This window comes from Malaya genurostris, chromosome 1, assembly GCF_030247185.1.
Source record: "Malaya genurostris strain Urasoe2022 chromosome 1, Malgen_1.1, whole genome shotgun sequence".
NCBI classification, from domain to species: domain Eukaryota; kingdom Metazoa; phylum Arthropoda; class Insecta; order Diptera; family Culicidae; genus Malaya; species Malaya genurostris.
The window spans coordinates 100,475,566-100,499,230 of record NC_080570.1 but is presented as its reverse complement, the minus strand read 5'-3'; the positions used below and the strand labels follow the sequence as shown (position 1 = coordinate 100,499,230).

The following is a 23,665-nucleotide window of genomic DNA, read 5'->3' as shown; positions in this document are numbered from 1 at the left end:
TTTAGTAGTTAGAGGTAAGAGTGCTAAACAATCAAGTTGTGCTTGGAAACAATGTTGAAGTTAATGCAATTGAATGTATTTGAAAGAATGTGCACAGGACTCTTTTTATGGCATTGCACTATTTTTTTACACGGGTTGTATCTGAAACATATGGTGTCTCAAATAGAAAACTGTTTTAATCCACAAAGTGGTGTTGATGCTTTTCTCATACTACTCAAATTCTCTACAATATTAAGATGGTATATAGCAACAGAAAAGTTTGTTCAAGCTTAAACTAGTATAGCCTACAAACCGAAATAGTATTGAGGGGGGCGGCCCGTTTGGCATAAGGTCATATGGCATAATACCGTTTGGCATAACACTGTTTGGCATAATGGTTATTTGGCATAATGGTCTTTTGGCATAATGGTCATTTAGCATAATGCCATTTGTCATAATAATAATTTGATTTGCAATATTTTAATCTAATGTAAATTTTCGTTTGTGTTTCGATCGAGTGATGTTGTGCAAGGAAACGAAATATGTGAATTTTATATTTGGTCCAAATATTTCGATAATATTAGGTGAAATAGCAGTAATTTCACATAATTACACCACTATTCAATGTTGGATGACTTTATAGTTAGTAATGTTCACTTTCCACTTGTTTATTCAACGATTAAAGACTTCTGAAATTATCTGATAAGCAATAGAAGCAATGAAAAATATGAGATGACAATTTGCACTTAATTCACTTGTTGCACTTTTTTTTCATCTCATTTCGTATCGCAAGGTTGCCAAGTTTTCTCATAATGTTAAATAAAAAACTTTATTTTTTCTTCTTTAAATTATCATCAACAAGTATTTTTTGGTATCCGTGTCATTCGTTTAATTATATCATTGATATCTATATATAAATAAAACTGTTTCGGATTCTAATAGTACCAAATAGAGTGTGTTAATTACTAATCAAATAACCATTGTGGCAAATCTACTAGCACTGGTTTCTTTCCGCTATATGTCACCATAACACTGTTAAATGTGTGTGTTTCATCGGCTGTGCACAGAGATGCCAGATATTTTCATAGAAAATATGTATCTGCTCTATCTGTTTTCACTAATAAAACGAATCAAATTCAAATTCAAATCAAATTCAAATTGGTTTTAAATTCTAATATAAATGTTTATCAGTGTTCATCATCAGACATTTGCACAAAAGATATCCATTTCAACATGTGATTTGTCCGTTGATTAATAAACTTTTAAAGAAGTACTGCAATCAAATACTAATAGATACTCAGAGAGAAAAGTCTAACGTTTTACTTCTCACTTTTTATGAACCTTAACAAATCTGTATTAAATTTAGAAAATCTGTATAAAATCTGTAATCTGATTTAAATCAGTATGCGAACGCAAAAATCTATACAATACAGATAAATCTGTATAAATGGCATCTCTGGTTCTGCATTTTGTTTTTTTAGGAGGGCTAACACATGGATCAATAAGTCCCGAGACTAACAATGGAAACAACATTTTTTTTGCAAAATTTTTTTTATTCATCAATATAATCACCTTTTAGGGTGATATAATGGTTCCAATGTTTTTTTTCGATAAACTGCTTTCTGAATCATCGACTCGTTGCTGTTTTTGTTCCATCGAAAGCAATCGCGGCACCCACTTGGAAAAAACCTTTTTCATGCTCAATTTTTCATGAAGGATAGTAAATACACTTCCATATGATATCTGTTTCATCCCAGTAATCTCACGGAGCTTCAATTTACGATCTTTCATTATAATTTTTGTCACTTCACTCCGGTGTAACGGCTTCCACAGGTCTACCCGAGCGTTCCGCGTCATTTGTGTCGGTACGACCACGTTTAAACTCGGCGAACCACCGACAAATCGTTGCTTTTGATGGACAAGAGTCCGGATAACATTTTTCAATCCATTGTTTCGCTTGCACGGTGTTTTTACCCATTAAAAAACAATGTTTTATCAAAACACGAAACTCGCTTTTTTCATTTTTTAAACAAACTACAAAACGACTTTACTCCAACCTCGATAACTCAGCTGTTTCTGGTCGGATCGACTTAAAATTTTGACCCGTTTCAAGCAAAGGTTAGTACTCTAGAAAGACGTGGTTACTGGTTTACTACGAGCGCCATCTTTGCTTTAGTCTCGGGACTTATTGATCCATGTGTTGATGCCTAAATAGTAACAATTCATTTTTTTTAAGTTCTTCAAATTAACTTCAGAGTAACATTTTAAATTTGAAACAAAAGGTAATAAAAACGATCCAAAAAATTTTAAACGTCGAAATGATTCCAAACTGTTTTTTTAAATATCGTGTGTTGTGTCATAGTTGACATTAGGCCCTTCTTAAGGAAAATTTTGACATTTTGAACCTGAGAGTGTAATAGTGCAATATTTTGGTTTTGATTGCTGTCGTCATTTCTAATTTATGGGACGAATAAAGGACCAACGATAGGATGAATATAAATCCTTTGAGATGAAATTAGGAGCACAGTAGTGAACATATTAGAAGTGTTTTTAGCTGATTTTTTAATTATTATTTTAATTTCCAAGGAATGTGAATCAATTCCCAATGTGGAGCAAGGTGAATTAAGCAGCAATATGAATAAATCGTAGTGATTTTGGTGGCCAAATCAGGTTTTTAAAGTAACGTCCTTACAAATGAGATGAATGATGCGCCGGGGACCCGCCGTCGGAAGCGCTGGCCACTGCGAGAGGCAGCGCCCCCGCAGAAATCACCTCTGTCTAGTTGCGGGTATTCGCCCGGATTACCCAAAGCTAGAAGCTATCCCTCAGTTAAGTTCGAGCGAGGTCTGACATCAGGTCATTAAAAACGATGCGGCGTAGCCGCATTAGACCTTTCAAAATGCAGTAAATTGGAACAATTTGTATTAAGCAGCATGTTCATCTGTTATGCCAAATAACTGTTATGCCAAATGACCATTATGCCAAATAATTATTATGCCAAACGTGGTAGCCCCGTTTTGAGCCAAGGTTAGAAGAATTTTCGTTTTTGCAACGTCGGATTAAAATATACATAGTTCCGAAATACTTTTATTTTCGACCTTTTGTTTGTAAAAATCGGTTGAACCGTCTTTGAGAAAAGTGCTTGAATACCGTTTTGGAGTCTTTGACCTCTATTACTCTAAAAAGATGCTGGGCGAACAAACGTTTTTATTCAATACTCAAAGGACGGTATTTTTTTAAATCCAACATTAAATACGGTTATAAGTCATAATTGCATCACTCTGTGGATAAAAAAGCGGAACTTCTTGACGCTTCACGAAGAACACAAAACATTTCATATATTGAACTCACTTGACATTTTTGATGATATTGATGTTATTGATTACGGATTAAATACAGAACTGAATAAAGATTTTCAAATATTTTAATCAGCAAAATATTCGAGCAACAAGAATCAAATCGAATCGTGTAGGTCATTTAATGACAGCTTTAATCTATATTCAATCTATGAATTAGCATTAATTAATTATACCACTTTTTTCAGTTGAAATGCATTTGGCATGATGAGATAACTCTGTGAGAGAATTCAAACGCTCCAATTACTATCGCTATAACTCACCGTCTCCGTACAGTTGTTTTTATTTCTTGTGCAATTAACCTCACATTCAATTTGCAAATAATGCCTCGTTACCAGATTTTGTTACGATCATGACTTGGCTGGCAAAACAAGCGCAAATGCAGTTGATAATATATAGAGCACACCATAGAGCTTATAATCCACGACCGGAAGGTTCTGCCAACATCAATCGTCAGGAGGGTCGCAAACGCATGCTTACTTTCGACACAGACAGCAATTAGTCGGAATTGACTATCTATCAGTATATTATACTGTTTTCTTTCGATTGAAATAAATTTTTAGCTCACGTGCATATATATATATATATATATATATATATATATATATATATATATATATATATATATATATATATATATATATATATATATATATATATATATATATATATATATATATATATATATATATATATATATATATATATATATATATGTATATATGTATATATATATATATATATATATATATATATATATATATATATATATATATATATATATATATATATATATATATATATATAAATTGTATATATTTTTGACTCTCAAATAGTAACTTTAAGCCTACTTCTAGTCTAAAGTCAAAATAAAAATAAATTTAAAGTTTATCCAACTGAACAAAACTGAATATTACGTGTTATCTTTTAATTCTCATAACAAAAGTCAAATGCGCAGTGTAAATAATGGGGGAGAATACCCTTACATAAATAATATCGAGTCAAAGAGTTAATCAAATATTCTTATCTTGAACATCGGAAGAAATGATTTAGATAGCGTACATTCAACAAAGAAATGTTCCTCACAAGCTAACCACGCTGGTTTTTGTTTACACACGTGTTCGCCAAATCGAATGAAATAGCTTTAGACTTATAAAAGTTAGGGGAGATCTCACAACCAATATCCCAATTCATAACTCAAAATTTATGGTTTTTCCAACACTTATTTCTAAATCACTGATATTATAATTGTACCTAGGAAAATTGTCGTTACTATCTTTGCTTCTGTTTCATTAATTTTTTTCATTTATTCTTACAGAAACCTTGCAGCCGAAGATAAACTTCCTTTTATAGAGCAAGCAGAAAAACTACGAATGACACATAAGAGTCAACATCCCGACTATAAGTACCAACCGAGACGAAAAAAGTCTAAGAAGTTCGGTAAACACGGTAAACACTGTTGCGATGATGACTGCGAGGAATCTAGCAGTCCTCCCCCACCCCCAAAACCACGTACAAAAAAGAGTTCAAGTACTACTGTCAACAAAACAAAAGGAACAAACTCACTGAAAGCTCAGTCGAGTTCTAGTTTAAACATTGAATATGAGTTTATGAATCAGCAAACTGTGGTCAAAGTTGGACAGCCGTCAGATATGTTAACACCATCATCGTCTACGTCATCTATTGAGCAATATCCAGTCTACACACTTAGTAGAGACTCTTCGGCAAAGCTCGGCAACAGCGAACTAGTCAACCGATATTACAATGTAATGTCATGTGACATAGAGTCTCCATGCAGTCCACAAAGTCCTGGCGCAACTTCAATCCATTCTTCGACCGAAGGACAACCGTTAACTCCACCGACAACTCCATATACTGGACTAACCAACGTCAAGTCGTTTTCACCACATTCCAGAATATCTAGCAATGATTCTCCGGTAAATTACTTCAATCGAAATGATTACCCTAATTGTCCATCAATGGATTATCGTAATGAACACTGGAGTTCGCTGCATGTGAACGGTGGCTACAATGCTAACTCACTTACGAATTCTTCGGCCTTCACCACTCAAAGCACCAGTAAAGATTTTTACCGAACCTTTTCGAATCAGCTGCATGATTCCAGTTCAACTACTCCTTCCTATCATCATGCGAACTCAGTCACCCTACAGCCAACGCTTCCAGCATCTCCAATTCCTAATCTTCCACCAGACTATTCCTCCATTACATCGATTCCCAACCAAAGTTACCTGATATCTCCACTGGACCAGGACCAGGTTGACATTGAGCAATACCTCGACAGTCAATCGATAGGCAAAAAATCACTCTCGCAATTTTGCAAATCTGAAGCCTCCTCCCTTGCCCTGAGTGATTCACTACTTCACCATCACCATCATCACAATCATCACCAACAACAATCCTCCCCATCTCCGAGCGGCCAACCGACAGATGTGATTACTACTGATTCTGTAGCTGGCGGCTCATCGATCGTAGCATCAGCTATCCTCGATCCAAGCTCAACGAATTCCGCCGGACTGTACTACGAAAGTTCGCACTCCGCCTCTGCTATAGCTTCCACAAATTCGATGCATTCTGTATCGCCTCAACATCATTCCCATCTACACCATCATCACCTCCATCATCATACGACCATGGCGTCGCATTTACCATCATATTACAATAGTTGGGGTACTGGAGGCTACGGAACAAGCTCATGAGAAGAATGGAGGGAAAAAAATCTCAAAGATAATGTTTAAATAATAATAGTAATTCACCATTTATGAACTTGTTTATCTTATTGAAATGGAGTACGAAAAATTTACAAAACAATAGTTGTCAGTACCAATAAGTTTGCAGCTCAGAGAACAGCTGTCGAAGAATAAAGTTGAAGATACTTGAACATTCAATATCCTACATTGTGATAGGTGCAAAGTCTACTTACCAGGTGTAATTTTGAGTGACAGGGTAAACTCATTATTTCAATTTGATATCTTTACGTTAAGTTGAAAGACGGAGGGCACGTTGAAGAGATCTTTTCTCTTTTGTATGCCAAATCGATCAGGAAGAATAAGTATAGAAACGTGAAAAATCACCCAAAACTTATACTACTATCCTGCGCATAATTGTCCTATCGAATTGGGGTAAGCGTCAGATACTTAAACAATAATAACTTCGAGATTCTTGAATTTTTTGAATTAGATTGGTTGTGTAATTACTTTGATATGCCATGATGCGACTGTGTAATGAATATTGCATCTATTAGGAACCATTATCTATAGGAAAATTAGACTACAAACCCAAATCATTGATCGATGAAAAATAATTTGGAGAGTTTTCAAATTTTATTCGATTTCAATATGTGTAGGAAATTTTAGCACCGTTTTGACACGTCATCACCAAGTAGCGATTCGCCTATAGAGCTCGCATACAATGGAAATTAATGCGTGTATAATTGAACGTAAAGGGAAATTTAATCGTATTATCAGTTGCACACTTTAAACAATTTTCTGAAAATAAATTCACTCTGTTCTTTGTGATATTACTTGAACTGGTAGAAATTCGCAAACGATAATTTCTGAACAGCTCAAGATCGATTTCAAATGAACTGCGGGACGATAGAACTTACCTCATCAAAAATAAAATTCTGGACACATACCATGTAAAGTAAGAGGATTGGTTATTTCTTGAGTTAACTGTGAATGCAACTTTCTGGTGAAGAGGTCAAAAAGTGTCGATTGATTTGGTTAGCGATCCTTCTATGGAAGTTTTCCTTCCTGTTTCAACAAACTTCGCAGCCGATTGAGTCAGTTTTGAACATAGTTTCAACGTAATTGAACTGAAAATCGAGTCAGTTTCAAACCTAATTTCTATATCGGGTTTACTCACACCCTTGTTGCTAAGTACGAACATAACTCAGTTGAAAAGTGTTTCATGGAACTACCCTGGGTCAGTTTAAGTTTAACGACATAAAATTCCTAATTAGGTCTCCAACGCAACACATAAAAATATTATTCCTTTTTCCTTAAGACCTAATTCCACATACGATGCGATTCAACGAAACCTAACTTGTTAAATTACTAGATTTCACAAGAATATCTTCATTCTGCGATATTGATTTTATGTCACATTTGAATTTTTTTCTAAGCATTGACTGTAATTTGCACTGAGCTAGTAAATGCAACTGCATGAAATTTTATGTACTATTTATCGTTATGGATTTATATGTATTACACTATGATTCAGTAAATAAATAGATTTTTTTTCTATCTAAAGATTCTCGATTTAAGCCTCCGCCGCTACTATTTTTTGTTTTATTTCAATGAAGGCTCCAAAATTCAGCTGTAGAAATACAGCAATTGATTGCTTGGTGATTGCATTATTGATGCTGTTATTAAAAAAAACGTGAATTACTAGAAAATACTCTTAGTAATGATAGGTCCCGAGGGTACACGCGACCGAGAATCTGGTAGAAAAAATTAGGATATATCTGAATGAAATAACATATGTCCAATTCAAATCTCGTGCTTATTTCATTCGAAAAATTCACATAGAGCATTATTAATTGTTCAATAAAGTCCTCACATCCGAAAATTCAATGAGAACAATTCTCATCTCGCAACTTGAGAATTGTAAAACAACACTTCGAGGAAATTTTTTTTAGTTCCAACTATTCAATGTTTTTTCCACGTTCATGTTATGTTTTGGTTATTATGAATTGAGGCAAAATGAACTGTCAAGATATTTCAGAAAAAACGTAAGCATTATATCAGTATTTTGATAACATTACAGCTGTTATTCAATAATAACATATTAATATTTAAAATTGTTCATGCTGGCCCAAGTAACCACCAAGTCTTCCTATATGCATAGAGCAGACTTTGGACGATAAAGTCATAAATCTGCCTTGTATGCGCATTCAAAGCGAATATAAAATTTGATGGTGTACATCTGGTGTACATGTACATATCACTGCTGTATGAACACATCAAACTAACTATAATGCAACCAAACTGCAGTGCTTTTGTGCATTTACATTTCAAATATATGGCTTAAACGCAATATTACTCTAACAATACGATATTTATGTTCCATTAATTTTGATTATACGCCAGTTTTACATACTTCTCACGTAATTTTCACATACCAACAGTCATGTGTAATTATCTATGGCACTGATCCACTTCTGTTGGTATCTAATGCATTACTTAGTTGTTATCCCGTTTGTCGTTACAAATACACAGCATGGAAATTTGCATATTGACAGTTATACATAAGATGAGCATCAAAATTTACTTAAATTTACAAATATTCAACAGTGACATGTCATTGATATACAGCATATTAAAATTTTTGTCATCACGCAAGAAAATATAGCATGAAGAGATTTACGAAGGTTTTTTTTTGTAAGAGTGTAGATACCATGTATCGCATTATACCACTTCTCGTAATTGAAAAAAAACAGCAATGCCTTTTACCTTTTTTTATGTATAAAAAAACTAGCTTCGAACTTCGTCTCGCCCAAAAATTATTTGTTCGAATTTATGTTTTCGAATAGCAGAATTGTCGACTAAGTGGTTAACGTTTCTCTCCATTATTTTTCTGATTAACCTACCTGATCAACGGAATTCGACACACATTCGCTTCAGCCCAAAACAGAAATATCACCTAAAATTAATGTGAAAATGTGAAATATTTCTGTTAAGCAAAAAATGAGCAAAGGTACAGATTATCATCTCATCCTTTGTATCAAAGCACTGGACAGAGATCTCTCTCTAATGGCTTCAACATAAAGGATATAAGGTGCCACGTTTTCTCTTCCAGATATGATTCTTGCTTTCGGTAATCGATGAAAAAGCTTACTAACCAGAGTTTTGTATTGACAAACTTAATAATATGTTGAAAAGTTTATTTTCTAGAGTTCTTCATTTGGTAGAGTAGGATATATTTACAATTTGTATTTAGCCAAAGTAACCAAAATTACAAAGTATTCTGAACAGTCCGTTTTTAAGAAATTACTCATACTTGAATTCACCCAACACAACAGAACTAACTTTGAACAGTTCCTTGTAAAGCTTTTAAGTAGCGGCAAAGTTTTCTCAGAAATGCGTTCAAGTTGCCAAAAAGTGCCACGCTTACTCTATAGCTCTATTATAGTGGATATTTTTCAGGTACTGTGGTACTTTTTGTTGCTTGGTGAGACGACGCTTAAATTTTAATTTGATATTGATCGTACAAATTTGAACATTCTTCACAGAATAATGCATAGAAAATGTCAACCTCAATCCATTATGGTAATCCTCTTGAACATTGATCTAATCAGCAAAATTCAAGGAAAATCTCTAAGCGCTTCTACAGCATGATCTTTTCATTGAATGATTCAATGATTTTCAGATTTGTTAAACTTACATTCACAATGACCAATATTATTCATCTGACTCCATTACACACAATCCATCAACTGGTGAACGATATCAGAACTTTTTCTCCTACCTATTTCAAGAACAGTATATATTCCGCCAGTCATTTTTCTCGTTTTGTTTAATTCTAAATTTAACCCAGTTTCCTCCTTAACTGCTGTCAAACCGATTGTTTGAAGCTAGTTTCGAACCTAGTTTTAACATTGTTGAACTAAAAATCGAATCAGTTTCGAACCTGGTTTTTATATCAGGTTTGTTCAGATCCTCGTTGCTAAGTGCGAAACGAACACAGTTTTGTTAAAAAAAATTAGAGGGTTGTATTCAAGACACGACCGAGCACAATAACATTAAAAATGGAACGTTCCTAGGGTCTTCATAATATATACAAAAATAAAGAGATGATGATACACTAAACTAAAAACTTTTTCAATTGACTAATTACAAACTTGCTCTAGTTTAAGCGCTTAGATTGTTGGCGAATGATAAAATTGACAATTAGATTCTTTCTTGATAATTAATTATATTCAATTTTGATCCCTTTCCACAATTTTTTACATTGTTAAGATTTTGAATAACGTCCTTCAACTAGAATTCAAAGTTACTTGAAAGCTCAATTTTAGATACAAACAACCTAAAGATTTAATCCTGAACAAATGAAACTGTTTTATTTTATGACAATAATCTTCGAGAAACGTACAAACTTATTAATTTTATAAACAGTTAATCGATCCAAGAGAAGATTTTATTTATTTTAACGAAAAAAGTTGTACCAGTAAGCTCAGTAATAGTGTAATTTTATTAATCCTTCTTCAAAATCGTCGATAATCTTCGGAAAGTGTCGGTAAATAATATGGCAACAATACGAGGAAGAAAAATGTGAAACAGTCCGCATAAAATATTTAGTTACTTACATTGATTTTCGCTTTGGCATATTAGGAATATACAAAATGGATACGCAACAAAATTCAGAAATTTTGTTCATATTGTAACTTGATGTTATTAACACATGAATGAACATTGTCATAGTTACAACGCGTGTTTTGAAGCAAATAATAATTGAACTGAAACTGGCGGTTTACCAAATTCTACGAGGGTTGCTATTCACGATCAATTTGATACTATATGATATTGCATCTAATTGTACTGTATATGTGAGCCTGTGGAACTCATTTATACTACCAAACCGAGGAGACCGTTTTTAGAAGTTTCAGAATTTAATTTTGAATCTTTTGAAGCGTTTAATTCCTGGTGGGAAAACAACTTGTTCAGTCACATATAATGAAGAAGAAGTTTCTATGATTATCATAATAACACAACTTTATACTGAATCCATTTTCGCGCCACCGTTTTGTTCGTATGGGAATGGAGATTTAAGTATGCAAACCGATCCGTTGACAAATTAAAACATTTTTAAGCTTACTATATTGAAGCTTTGGAATCATTTAAATGAGGAAAATCATTTAACAAATCATCGAGGAACAAGCGCTGCAAATTAGATCCGAAAAATCTTTGGCCGATAATTCTAAATTGGCCTGATAGTTACCAGAGAACCAAAATAAAACACTAAATTCAAACCAAATTTCCAATGGTATGCAATTGAAATATTCAAATGACGTTTTCTCATAAGTTTAAGTTAAATGTTTCCGAATCGATTGGTTGTTGAATTATATAAATCCATCAACAAATGACTGAGGTATGAGCGTTCAAAATTATGGCAGAAAAATGTTAAGCGATTAGTTTAGCATGTTTTAATTTGACACCCAGCCTCGGGAAGCGAAGTGTAAGGCATTTTTAATGGCAAAATCGACCAACAATTTGCTAAATACATCGGATATTTCAAAAGAACCGATAACCACGCTGATTCGGTTCTTCAATAGCTAGATGATATATAAGATATTCAAGCGAACACGAAGCGGTGTTGTGCAGACAGCAGGAAATTTCACCAACACATAATGCAAAAGCGACAATCCAGCAAGTGAACGCATATACAATCCAGTCAGCTCACTGGACGAGCTACTTGTTTCATTCGCAGTCAAACATCAACTAGGCAAAGAAATATTGTGCAGCCTATATTTATAGATTTCTCTTCATACTACGCAGAACGATGCGGTGTTTTTTATGCATGACGCAAAGCCTCCTATGCCGAACAAGAAGTTGACGTCATTTTGTAAAGCAGGGATTGGTGGATGAAAACATAGGTCGATTCCAACCATTTTTTCAATAGTATGCTATTGAAATACTGAAACGACGTCGTCATACATGTTTAAGTTAAAAGTTTCCGAATCGATTGGTTGTTAAATTATAACAATCCATCAACAAATGACCGAGTTATTAACGTTCAAAATTATGACACAAAAAGGTTACGCGGCTATTTTTGAAACTTTTAATTGACACCCGGCCCCGTATAGTGAAGAGTAAGGCATTTTTAATGCCAAAAGTGTTTTATGAAACTAACATACCCTGGGTCAGTTTCAGTTTTCTCAAGCGAAAACGATATTAGTAAGCAATAATGTTGATACCCAATTAAGCACGTGGCTCGGAATGACGAATAACATTAATCTAGTATGCATGCGGAAACTTCACACAAAACAACTCGTTGCGCGCCAAAAGATTCTTTCAACGATCTAGTATTCTTTCTTTCGACGGCCAAGCACGTATGCAACTCGTTGCGCGCCAAACATCAATCGTAGATCTAGGAATCATTGGCGACTTTTCCAGTGGAAAATTCCATTGTCCATACAAAACAACTTTATGGATTTTTCCCACTTTCCCGGCAAGTTTTCCTAATTTTTTTTATGTACGAACCCGGTGGGGGTAAAATCAAACTAATCAAACAATAAAAGAATCATGTAAATTCGTCCATCCGTTCATACGTGATGCGATTACAAAGAATGATCTCTGCATTTTTATATATATAGATAGGTATAGAATTCTCTCAAACTTAAGAAAAATTTTCCGAGACCCGGAGGGCCGAGTTTCATATGCCAATCGATTCAGCTCGACGAACTGAGCAAATATCCGTGTGTGTGTGTGTGTGTGTGTGTGTGTGTGTGTGTGTGTGTGTGTGTGTGTGTGTGTGTCGTCAACAAAGAGGTCGAGATCTCAGAGATGGCTGGACCGATTTTGATCAAACTAGTCGCAAATGAAAGGTCTCCCCGTCACCCTGAACATTATTGAATGGTTTTGAGATCGGATGTTTACTTTTTTAATTATACAAAGTTTTATGTCAAAATATTCAGTTTTTTGACAGTATCTGTCACATTTGACCTTGAAAACAGAATATGTTTTTAGACTTAGATTCCGCACGGTAATAGCTATCCAACAAGCCATTTAACGGAAATATCGATATTTTTGTGTAAGCGACTTTTTCCACTATTCCAGCAGTAGGAGTTTTGAGCGCTGAATGATAAAGCAATGCTTAGGAGCAACGTGAAACACGATTTTTATACTGTAATATACAATTGTTTCTTAGTACCAAAAGACTGTGTACAGCATCTTTTTTCATGACTTTTTGCTTCGGACCGATTTTAGAATGGTTCATTTTTGGCAACATAATCGTTCGAATATGATATGTAAACGAGATGATGGCAGCATTTTCAAGTTGAAAGTAATCCATGATTATTTTTATTTAAACTACTTAAAGCAATAAATGCTAGAAGAACATAACACCATTCGAATCAGTTCGTCGAGATCAGCAAATACGTGTGTGACAAATAATTTCACTCAATTTTCTCGGAGATGGTTGAACCGTTTTCTACAAACTCAGATTCATATGAAAAGTCGTGTAGTCCCAAACAAGGTTCCTGAATTAGGTTTATGATTGCGGTTTCTGATTGCGGAACCGCAGGATGATATGTGAAACGAAATTAAAATAGTGCAACTCATTCTTCTCGTTGATGGCTGAACCGAGCTAAGATTCAAATGAAAAGTCTTAAGATCCTATAAAACATCTTGCTTTTTAGTCAGATCCAACCTCCGGTTAAGGTGATACAGGGTGATTAGTATAAAAATGTCTATTTCACATAAATGAATCAGGTTTATCGGGTTGGCAGGTTTAGATAGTCGATAACCAAATGAACTTATTTTGGTTTTAGTGGTATTCAGTTTTCGATTCGGAAGGTATTAAAAAATTCAATTCGCGCTAAAATTTCTCAAAGATGTCTACATTGATCTTTAAACATTTTGAATCAAATGTAAACTATACAGCTTCTCAGGTGAATTTAACTGACTTGGGCTACACCGATTTTCGAATTCCGGTTCCAGTATCGAATCGTTTCTCAAAGCTCAATCATTTTCTCAAAAAAGGCCAAAACGAATTTCAAAAGTAAAAATTCAAATTAATGAATTTATAGTCCCAAACAAAATTAATGAATTTTATCCAATTCTTGCTTCCGATTTTTGAATTACAGGGAGATGAGTTTTTAAAATTCAAACCGATATAGAAGATTACCATCCCAAAAAAGCTTCAAAGTTGGACTCAAAACTATTGCAACTCATTCGTCATATTAATTTATGGCCTTACGAATTCTTTTAGGTTATGCTGGTTCCTGAATACCGGCTCTAGAAGTGCTGTAAATAACCGTGAACTCTCATGTGGTTCCGCAACCGTAAACTCTCATGTGGAACTTACTTCGACATCTCATGGAATGTTCAATCAATCGTTTAAATTCGAATTCTATCCAATTTGCAGTTTCGACATTACACGGTCGGTATGACTGAAATCTCATGCTGCGTCTTAAAACGACGGTCATTAAAATAATGTCATGAAAACTAAAACACCGAAGAATATTCATGCGGATTGATAAAAGAAGGTATCATCTCACTGTTAGTTTCTGGAATCCTAAGAGTTACCTGTTTCATAAAACAAAAACGTAAGGGTGGATATGCTTTTACGCATGCATTCACAGTATCAAAATCATAAAGAGTTCCGCTTTTTTTGTAGTTAAATCTTACAGAAACAGCAAGAATGATATTTATTTTCCAAAAATGCTTTCCAGGGTTTCTAAAACTGACAGCAACTATTTAAATTTAATAGTGATCTGAATCGGTTTCTCAATCAATCATCATTGTATAATTACCACACAATCTAACCAGACGAATGTTTTGCAGATAATTATTCTATACATAACATAATTCGGGCATAATAAAAAAGTTTGTATCAAATGACAGACTGCCCTAATACTCTGTATTGTACAACAATATTTTTTGGCCATAGTAGAAAGTAATTCCTTATTTCAAAATTTCAAGAATAGATTCGACATTTGAGGCCTTTGACTTTAAGAAATATTTTATTTTTTTACCAAATTGTGGCATGATGCAGTAACGGAAACACCCGGTTTTTTATTGGATACCCCTGGGATCGGTTTCCCTTCGGAAATACACTTAGCACGTTCAACTAAATATAGCCTAACCCTTTTCTTTATTTTGGTACGGTTGCTATCCTCTCTATTCAAATATTTCCATGTGCTTGGGAGCTTCGATATGAAATTGTTCAATTGGTCAATCATACCCAAAAACGCATAAAAACCCAATTAAACAGCTGCAACTTTGTTCTTCTCGGCTGACTATTATAGCGAAACTCAAAATATCATATGTACAATGAAAGAAAGGATAACATGTTCAATTAATTTTAGGACCTTTTAGATTGATTGTAACCACACGAAAATTCAGCCTCTGTCACAGAAAAACTTTCAACGTCAATAATCCTCCTGTATATTCGTGTCTAGATTATTACATATAACATTATTCACAGTAACTCATTTCTTAACAGCCTGAAAAATTACATCAGACATAAAATCTGACGACTAATACTTTACTTCTGAATATTAGGTACTTTGATATATGAAATATCTATCTGATGTTTGATACTTGGAAATAGAACTAAATAAGTCGATGTATAATAGGTTGAATATATTTTTGGTAAGCGAACAATAAGTATAAAGATACGTACAAGTAAGATGTTTTCCCACTTAAAATATTTAAATAGCCATATTGTATCAATTCTGCCGCAATATGTCATAGACTAAGCCATTAAATAAATGTTCGTTAAACTAAGATTTGTAATCGGATCGCTAAATAAAACGAAAAGCATAGAAATTCACGTACACATTACTTTCGGAAAGCCTTGTGGGTATGATGACAATCAATAAAAATTCCAGGCTACAATATAAACTTTTTTATTATCAGTATACATACAATCATCGATAACACGATCAAAACTAACAGTAAAATCGTTATCCGATTGAAACATAAACAATCTCTTCCATTCGATTTCCACTGATACTCCCGAGCGAGTTCCAAATTTTCAACTGCCCTTGCAACATGATCGGACGCAATCTGTACATTCCCTTCTATCAGATTGAGAAGACTACCGTGTTGCATTACCAGAGTGGAAAACAAGACAAACAGATCGCGCATTTCTACCAATGAACGCTCAAGTGTCCGCAATTCTTGATGGCGATCTACCAAAGCATCGAGCTCCTCCAACGCATCATCTACAGTATCTTCCTGGTAAGCTTGTCTCCGACATTGTGACCATCGTAAATCATGATCGGATTGGTTGCACTCGAATTGATCGCTGTATTCCCTGGAAGATACTGGTAAAGATATCTGTGTAAATATTATTGCATCAGTATTATTATTTAACATTAAATACTGTTCATTTCACATAAACAATAAATAATTTTCACCTCACATAAAGCTTCATTTAATGAATGATTGAGTTTTATTCGCTCGATTCGCCTAAAATTGTAGCTTATATAAGAGGCATGTTCAAAAAGTATGGGCTTGATTCTTGTATTTTAAAAACGACATGTCGTAACACACTACGAGCACTACTCGCTTAGATATGTCCAGTGTTGTTTTGATTCAGTGATCATTTGCCTATATGTGTTTACAATAAACAATCTCCGCGATAATCGTTGCTCCCGTCTGCTTAGTGTTTAGTGTTACAGGGAGTGTTTATATAAAAGAATCAACTGACCCTTTAAAAAGTGATCTCAGTAACTTTTGCACTCACATTAAACGGCTCTTGAATTTGAACTTTCATACTATAGTAATAATATGTAATTTTTTTAATTCCCTTTTTTTGCGGGGAAACCCTTCGGTACTGTAAAAGTGTCAAAATTGTGTAATATACTGTAAAAGTGTCAAAATTGTGTAATATTATACTGTAAAAGTGCCAATAAAAGTCTATTGGACCGCTCGCAGCGACTTCATAGACTGTCATTGATCACTTTATAAAATGTCAGATAATTTTATACAAACACAATCATTGAGCACTGGACTTGTACGAGTGTTATCTGTGGCACCAGAGAATTTATATATTGCACTAAATTAAAATTTGGGATCTCATTGACCACAAATAGGGAATAGCTGCTGTAGTTCATATTCTCCGATATAAATATACATTTCTCGATGAAACAGATCTGCTCTGCTAACGAAAATAGTCATCTTTATGATGCAGAATGAAAAATTACTATGTAAATCGAGAAAAAATCCGCGAGGAGAACATTCCAAATCTAGAGTTTTATATCTATTAGCAATACTCACGAGAGAAACTATTTTGTTTGATCGTTTCCTCAAAACGCCGTACTACCGCGTCGTATTTCCAGTACGCCTTCAGGTAGGCAGCTTTGATGCTTTCATATTGCATCGATCGAACACGACTGACAATCTCTTCCTGAGCTCGCCATTGTTGCTTCGACAGGTCATTCTGCATCCGTTTCACAGCCGAGTATATCTTATAACATAGTTGAGCATTTTCTTTCAACTTTCGTACTGCTTTGTCAAAACCCTCGGAGAAAATATTTACTTCCACATCCAAAATGTTTCGCTGTAGGCTCCGAATCCATTCGGCGATTTCCGAAAACTACTGTTCGTGATGAATAGATAATTGTCATAAAAGTAACCCTCGTACAGTCAGTCTCAAAATCGCGATACATTTAAATGAAATTGATTATAGGCAAAGAGACATCATATTACCAAGATATCCTGCTTTCTCATTTTACTAACAGATTATAAGCAACATACTTTTTGCGAGCATGGCGCCCTCAGGCGAGTCCACATCGAATCTCATACATACAAGTAGGTTCGTGCGCACTAAAACAGCAGCACTCATTTAATTGACATTATTTGTTCAAAGTGATACCGTGCGATGGCGTATCTGAATAACGGTGAATACACCTATTTTCATATCCTTAAATAAGATATTCTTTAATTTGGTGTCAATGTCTTAATTTAGTGATCTTGAGAGCAAATTCAGCAGCTAAAAGTTTTATATGGAAGATCTATAATAGAGCAGAAACTGGAACAAACGAATCCCCAGCAAGCCGTTCTAGTTTTATTTATTCGAACAGTTCTTCTGTCAAATTTAAAACTGGTCTACAATGCCGTTCTATTTTTTGTATATTTGAAACACGAGTAAAACACTGCTGAGGCTGCCAGATTTTCTTGTTATAAAATTCAGATTTAAATTTTGTAACTGGCATAAATTATGCATCTAGAATTAGAACACTACTGAATATGCCCTGAAGCGATATTACTTCTAAAACAAGTGTCAACATTTCGATACGTACGCTCAGCATTCATCCTACTCTTTAAATAGACAAGACAAATATCGTTCTAATCAAGTTTTCCAAAGGTAGAAGTGATGGAAGATCTGTAATGAATACGGTTACCTTAGAATATTTCATCAACGATGACTTTCCATTAAAACTACGGTTTAACTATAATTTACGTTGTAATACCCTTTTTATCAGCCATTTTAATTTTAGAATACCCATACAAATATTTGTTGACTACTGATAGAATTTTTCTAGATATGTATGCTGAATTAGATTTGTCCCAGATGTTCTATCTATTTTAGAAAACTAAGCACATTTTTCAGAAAATTATTGTCAAGATAGTTCTTTCATTATTCTACGCTTTTTTGTAAATTTACTATCAAAACAATGATGCAAATAATGTCTTTGGAATGATCGCTTAAGTTTGAAACTGACTGTATATGTTTTGTAAGCAAACTTACCCGATCCAAATCATCTAGAATTCGTTCTTGATTATATAAGGTCCAAAATTCATGTTCCTGTACAAACTTGTATTCAAAGTCCTTGAACGTACTTCTCTAAGAAGAAACAATTTTTTCACCTGGTAATACTTATTTTCAGGTTGCCATTCTACTCACAAACCTCCAGCATTTCATTGAGGCGATCTCGTGTCATTTTTAGGTATAATCGTTAGTAAATAATCAATCCCATGACAATCGCCAAAGCCAAAGTGAAACAACCAAAATCAACACTCCACTGCTATTAACAAACGCAAAAGAACTGACTTAGAAGCGTAGTGCGGAGCAGCGCAAGTTTCATGCATTGAGAAGCCTCCTAATTAATGATAATAGATTTTGATAATATCGCAGTTATGAGCGAGAAGCTCAACCGCGTCAACATAAATTGTAACAGTTACAGAATGATATATTTTTTTGTGACGTAGACATGGATCGTTGGACACTGCTTAATAATGTAAAAACAAAAATGTTTATTTGTTGATTTAAAGCATATTTCTTCATGTTCATTCTCTACTGCCATTAGGCAGTTTCCTGTAATTTCTCATTCATAATTTACGTATTTGTATAAACATCCATGTATCAGTATCTTCTATCCATAAAGAAAATTTATTGTAAATATTAAGACAATTTATTGTAAATAGGTTGCATAGTCAACACTTGTGACTGAACACCTAACTTGAATCTTAACCATTTGAATTTTATTCATATTACAATAAAAAATACCGTTTTCATTGATTAAAATGTTGAAAATAACTTATGGCAAATAATGATTGACGTGAAAAATAAATAAAATAAAATAAAAAATAAATAATGGAATTGACGCGAAAATAAATAATACTAATGTCGCAAGAAATATAGACAATAATAATAATTATTGAAGACTTGACTAACCAAATGGATGTTGGTACAGTTACACTAATTGCTTTCAATTTATTCTGAATATGTGAATTCGTATTATTGTTTTGGCGGAAACAAGCGTGTAGTAGTAGAATATTTCAACAAGGTTCTCCAATAAATGAAATTAGAGTCTATAGTGGTCATGTAATTTTCTTTATGAATTTTACTCGGATCCAAATTCCAGTTGCGGAATTACAGGGTGTCAATAACTTCAAAATTTCGTCAATAGAAAATATTATTGAAATGTTTATTTCTGACTAGCGATAATTAATGAAGACAGTAGTTCCCTCTAGCTCATTACATTGGATTATGACTAAAATCGGCTCTTTATTTCTATCACTGTCTTATAGGAACGTCAGCGTGCGTCAAAATTAGTTTCTTACCGGAATGTTCACACGAGCCGAACGTCAAAACTTTCCGTGAAGGTGTGTATCTCCATAAGAATTGCATTCAACTAATTTGGTCAGTGACAGTAACGGAAGATGAACGTTAACAAATCTTAGTATAATTATTAGTTGTCAATAAGATAATTAGAGACCTCCAAAACTGTAAATATTGGAGGAGTAAAGTCAAATATATAATGCAGCATTTTTGAAGCATGGCAAGGTGATTTCGGGGGAGCAATAAATACAACTTTTTGAAGAATTTATCTGACCTCAAAAAATGGCACTTCTTGAAAATATTTAAGGGGGCACTCCATGAAACGTTTTCAAAACCTCAACTTTCGATCGATAGATATATTATCTGAAAACAACAGCAAAGTTTCAATATCGAACGTCCATTTCTTTCGGCGTCACAGTTCCGCGTATTTTCAAAATCGCATAAGTTCATGTTTCCATTAATTCATATGACAAGGCTTAGGATCCTTAAATCAAAACAAAGCCGATTTAAGTGATGGGGCTCAGATAAAAAGATTAATTTTACTGATAATTGTTTATGTATTTCTCGGTGCACGTTTTTGTTTCGAGGAAGATGTGAGAAAAAAAGTTTGGACACTTTGCAATTCTTGATACTCGAATGTAGGACATCAAATCATGAATAGTTTTCCTTAGAAAAGTTTTACGAAATAGTCGAGACATTGAAGGATCGAATTTTCCATATTTGAGTGGATCACCTAACAGTTGATCATTGCAAATCTCCGATATATCTTGTACTAAATGCCTACCGAAGTGGAATTACACACTTAAAACCGATTCTCGAGCTCGGCATAATGAAATGCCGAATTATATCGGCAACACAAAATTTTACTGACTATTCAGTAATTAACATGCTCTTTTCCGAAAATCGTTAAAATAATACGCTGATATTTCGGTAAAACGCGTGCTTTTACTGAAGTTTGTCAAAATATTATACTGAACGTGTCAGTAAACAACAAATATACTGAGATCAGCAAAATCGTTTGCCGTGATTTCGAACAGAACGCGACTTAACTTTTACTGAAACTCGGTGAGACACTTGTCATCTAATGTCTCCTTTCGATTTTTCCAAGCATCACGTCGCCATTGCTCTGGAACTGAAAAACATATAAAATTGATAAAGGGAAAAGATACTCTCTTTAGCCGTGATGTTTTTTTGTGTTTGCGCTTTTTTTGTTTGCTGAATTGAAATGAACATCAATAAAGCACCCCTTTCACCAAACTTAGCTTTTGTAATATTTATTTCATACAATAACTAGCGGACCCCTGCACACTTCGTAGCGCAATAATATTAGATTGGATGTAGAAAATCAAAACTACTTATCAATTTTAATGATTATTGATGAAAAATATTATTATAATGCTCTATGATAGTGGCCCCAACCTTTTTATATCGCGGACAACAGGACAAAATATATAAAACCGATGGCTTGCCGAAACGCCAACAGGCAGCGTACAATTTACCATCTGAAAAAAATCCTAAATTCACGCTATAGACTCATAACGATTATTGACCGTAACAAAAAAGTTAAACGGATGAGAAAATGACGTTCAAATTGAAATGACATAGCAGTGAGCATCATTGGAATGCGTGGAATGAAAACTTTTTCTTCTTCTAATTTGCCATTCAAAATTGTTGTCTCGACAACATTTGCGATTAACTTTCGTACTTTTAACTTTGTTCTGTACTTGTTCCTCGAGTTTCTGCACTTTATTTGTACTTTGTGTGCTTGTTTCTGTAACTTGTGTGTTTGTTCCTGTACTTTCTGTGCTTGTTTCGAAATTAGTTCCTGTACTTTTTGTACCTGCTTCAGTATTTTCTGTATTTGGTTCTGTAACTTCTGTACTTATATCTGTACCATCTGCACGTTCTGTACCTTTTTCTGCACTCAATTGTGCCAATACTTCCTATATTTGTTTCAGTCATTTCTGTACTTGGTTTTGTACTTTCTGCACTTGTTCCTGTACCTTCTTTATTTTTTCCTGAACTTAGCTTCTATATTTGTTCCTTTTATTTCTGTACCTGTAGCTGTCCCTGTGAATTTCTCACAGCTCAAAAATTATCTTTGGATGGAAATTATATCTAAATCTCTTTTAAATTAGAATAATCGAACGACCCTCATGATTGCTCGCGATCAGTGAAGTAGAATGGTAGAATGTTCTGTAAAAATGAATCATCTGACAATTGTTTTTGATTCGATCTCAACATTTTTCCCCAAATCAGGTACACACGCACACTTCGCACTTTAAAGCAGTTTTTTCCTGCTCTTAAAAGTCTCAAATGATTCCAGCAAAATACAACAAAAATCAGTTTGATGGTTTATGAGCAAGAGAGTGAATCATTCGAATAGATAAAACATTTCCATGAGTTCCCAAATCTCGGATCAATCGATGTAATTTAAAAACAGGAGGCAAATGGGATTTTCGAAGTACTATATATAATTCGAATCGCGTCTGGGCCAATTAAAGACGTTTGGACTCAAATAAATAACAGAACTTGCAATTTGAAGCAATTGACGAAATTTGGAGGTCGTTGAGAGAAAAATTTACACAAAATCTCGTCCAAAAAATCTACCAAAGGTATAGCACGGGAAATGCTTATGAAAAATATAAGCCGAAAAAAAACAGAAAACATCTTTTTAATTCGAATGGAATCGTTCCAAAAAGTAGAGAGCCAAAAAGTTTTGGTGTTTGAGTTAACGGTCTTAATTTGAAGTGGCAGCACACTTCAATCCTGTTGTCTCAGTGCATTGTGACAGCAATTAATTATTGCTATCAAGAAGATAAGATTCTTGTTTCTGGAGTTTTAGTAAAACAACGAATCATAAAAAAAACGTTAATCACTATCTTTTCTTATAGTCGTTTTATAATTTAACTTCACGGCATTGAACCCAAATTTATATATCAGAAAATGGAAACCTGTATGCTGTTCATTTGGCGCCCTTACTTAATTGAACATGTGACTCGAAATAAAGAAACACGTGAATCAAGTAGGCTCAGTGAATTTTTTGCACAAATCAACTCGTTTGGCGCCAAACAGTTTTATTAATAATCTAGTATTCATATTTTGCTTTCCAGAGGGCAGCAACATTACATAATTCGATACGCGCCAAACAATCATAAGAGATCTAGCATGCATTGAGTGAAAAAATTCCAATTCTAAACGAACCAATTTTCTAGTTTTTCTCTAATTTCCCGAACGATTTTCCGTATGTACTATAGCCTAAAACCTCCTCATTAACGTCACCTTTTGAACAAAAAGAATCATTTTATAATCGACCCACGCATACCAGAGAACATTAGCAACACACACTTTTTTCGCTATTATTTTGCATATATATATATATATATATATATATATATATATATATATATATATATATATATATATATATATATATATATATATATATATATATATATATATATATATATATATATATATATATATATATATATATATATATATATATAAAAATCCTTTTTTCTTTTGATTACTGATGACTCGGCAATTCATGATCCCATCCTGATAACTTTTGC

At 33.8% G+C, this 23,665-nt stretch overlaps 2 protein-coding genes across 2 annotated transcripts in view; one reads left to right on the top strand and one right to left on the bottom strand.

Annotated features, from left to right (window-relative positions):
* Nucleotides 1–7,394, top strand: part of LOC131427247 (transcription factor Sox-10) — a 59,350-nt gene extending 51,956 nt beyond the window's left edge. The window contains exon 3 of the mRNA XM_058590263.1: nucleotides 4,654–7,394. Coding sequence (XP_058446246.1) covers nucleotides 4,654–6,052 — 1,399 coding nt within the window. The 3' untranslated portion in view covers nucleotides 6,053–7,394. The remainder of the gene's footprint in view (nucleotides 1–4,653) is intronic.
* Nucleotides 7,395–15,910: 8,516 nt separating this feature from the next.
* LOC131440231 (syntaxin-3-like) lies at nucleotides 15,911–19,079 on the bottom strand. The gene is made up of 4 exons (XM_058611330.1): nucleotides 18,933–19,079; nucleotides 18,777–18,872; nucleotides 17,303–17,621; nucleotides 15,911–16,347 (listed from the first exon to the last, which is right to left on the bottom strand). The coding sequence occupies exons 1-4, from the start codon at nucleotides 18,948–18,950 to the stop codon at nucleotides 15,911–15,913; spliced, it is 870 nt and encodes a 289-aa protein (XP_058467313.1). The 5' UTR covers nucleotides 18,951–19,079.
* Nucleotides 19,080–23,665: the final 4,586 nt, after the last annotated feature.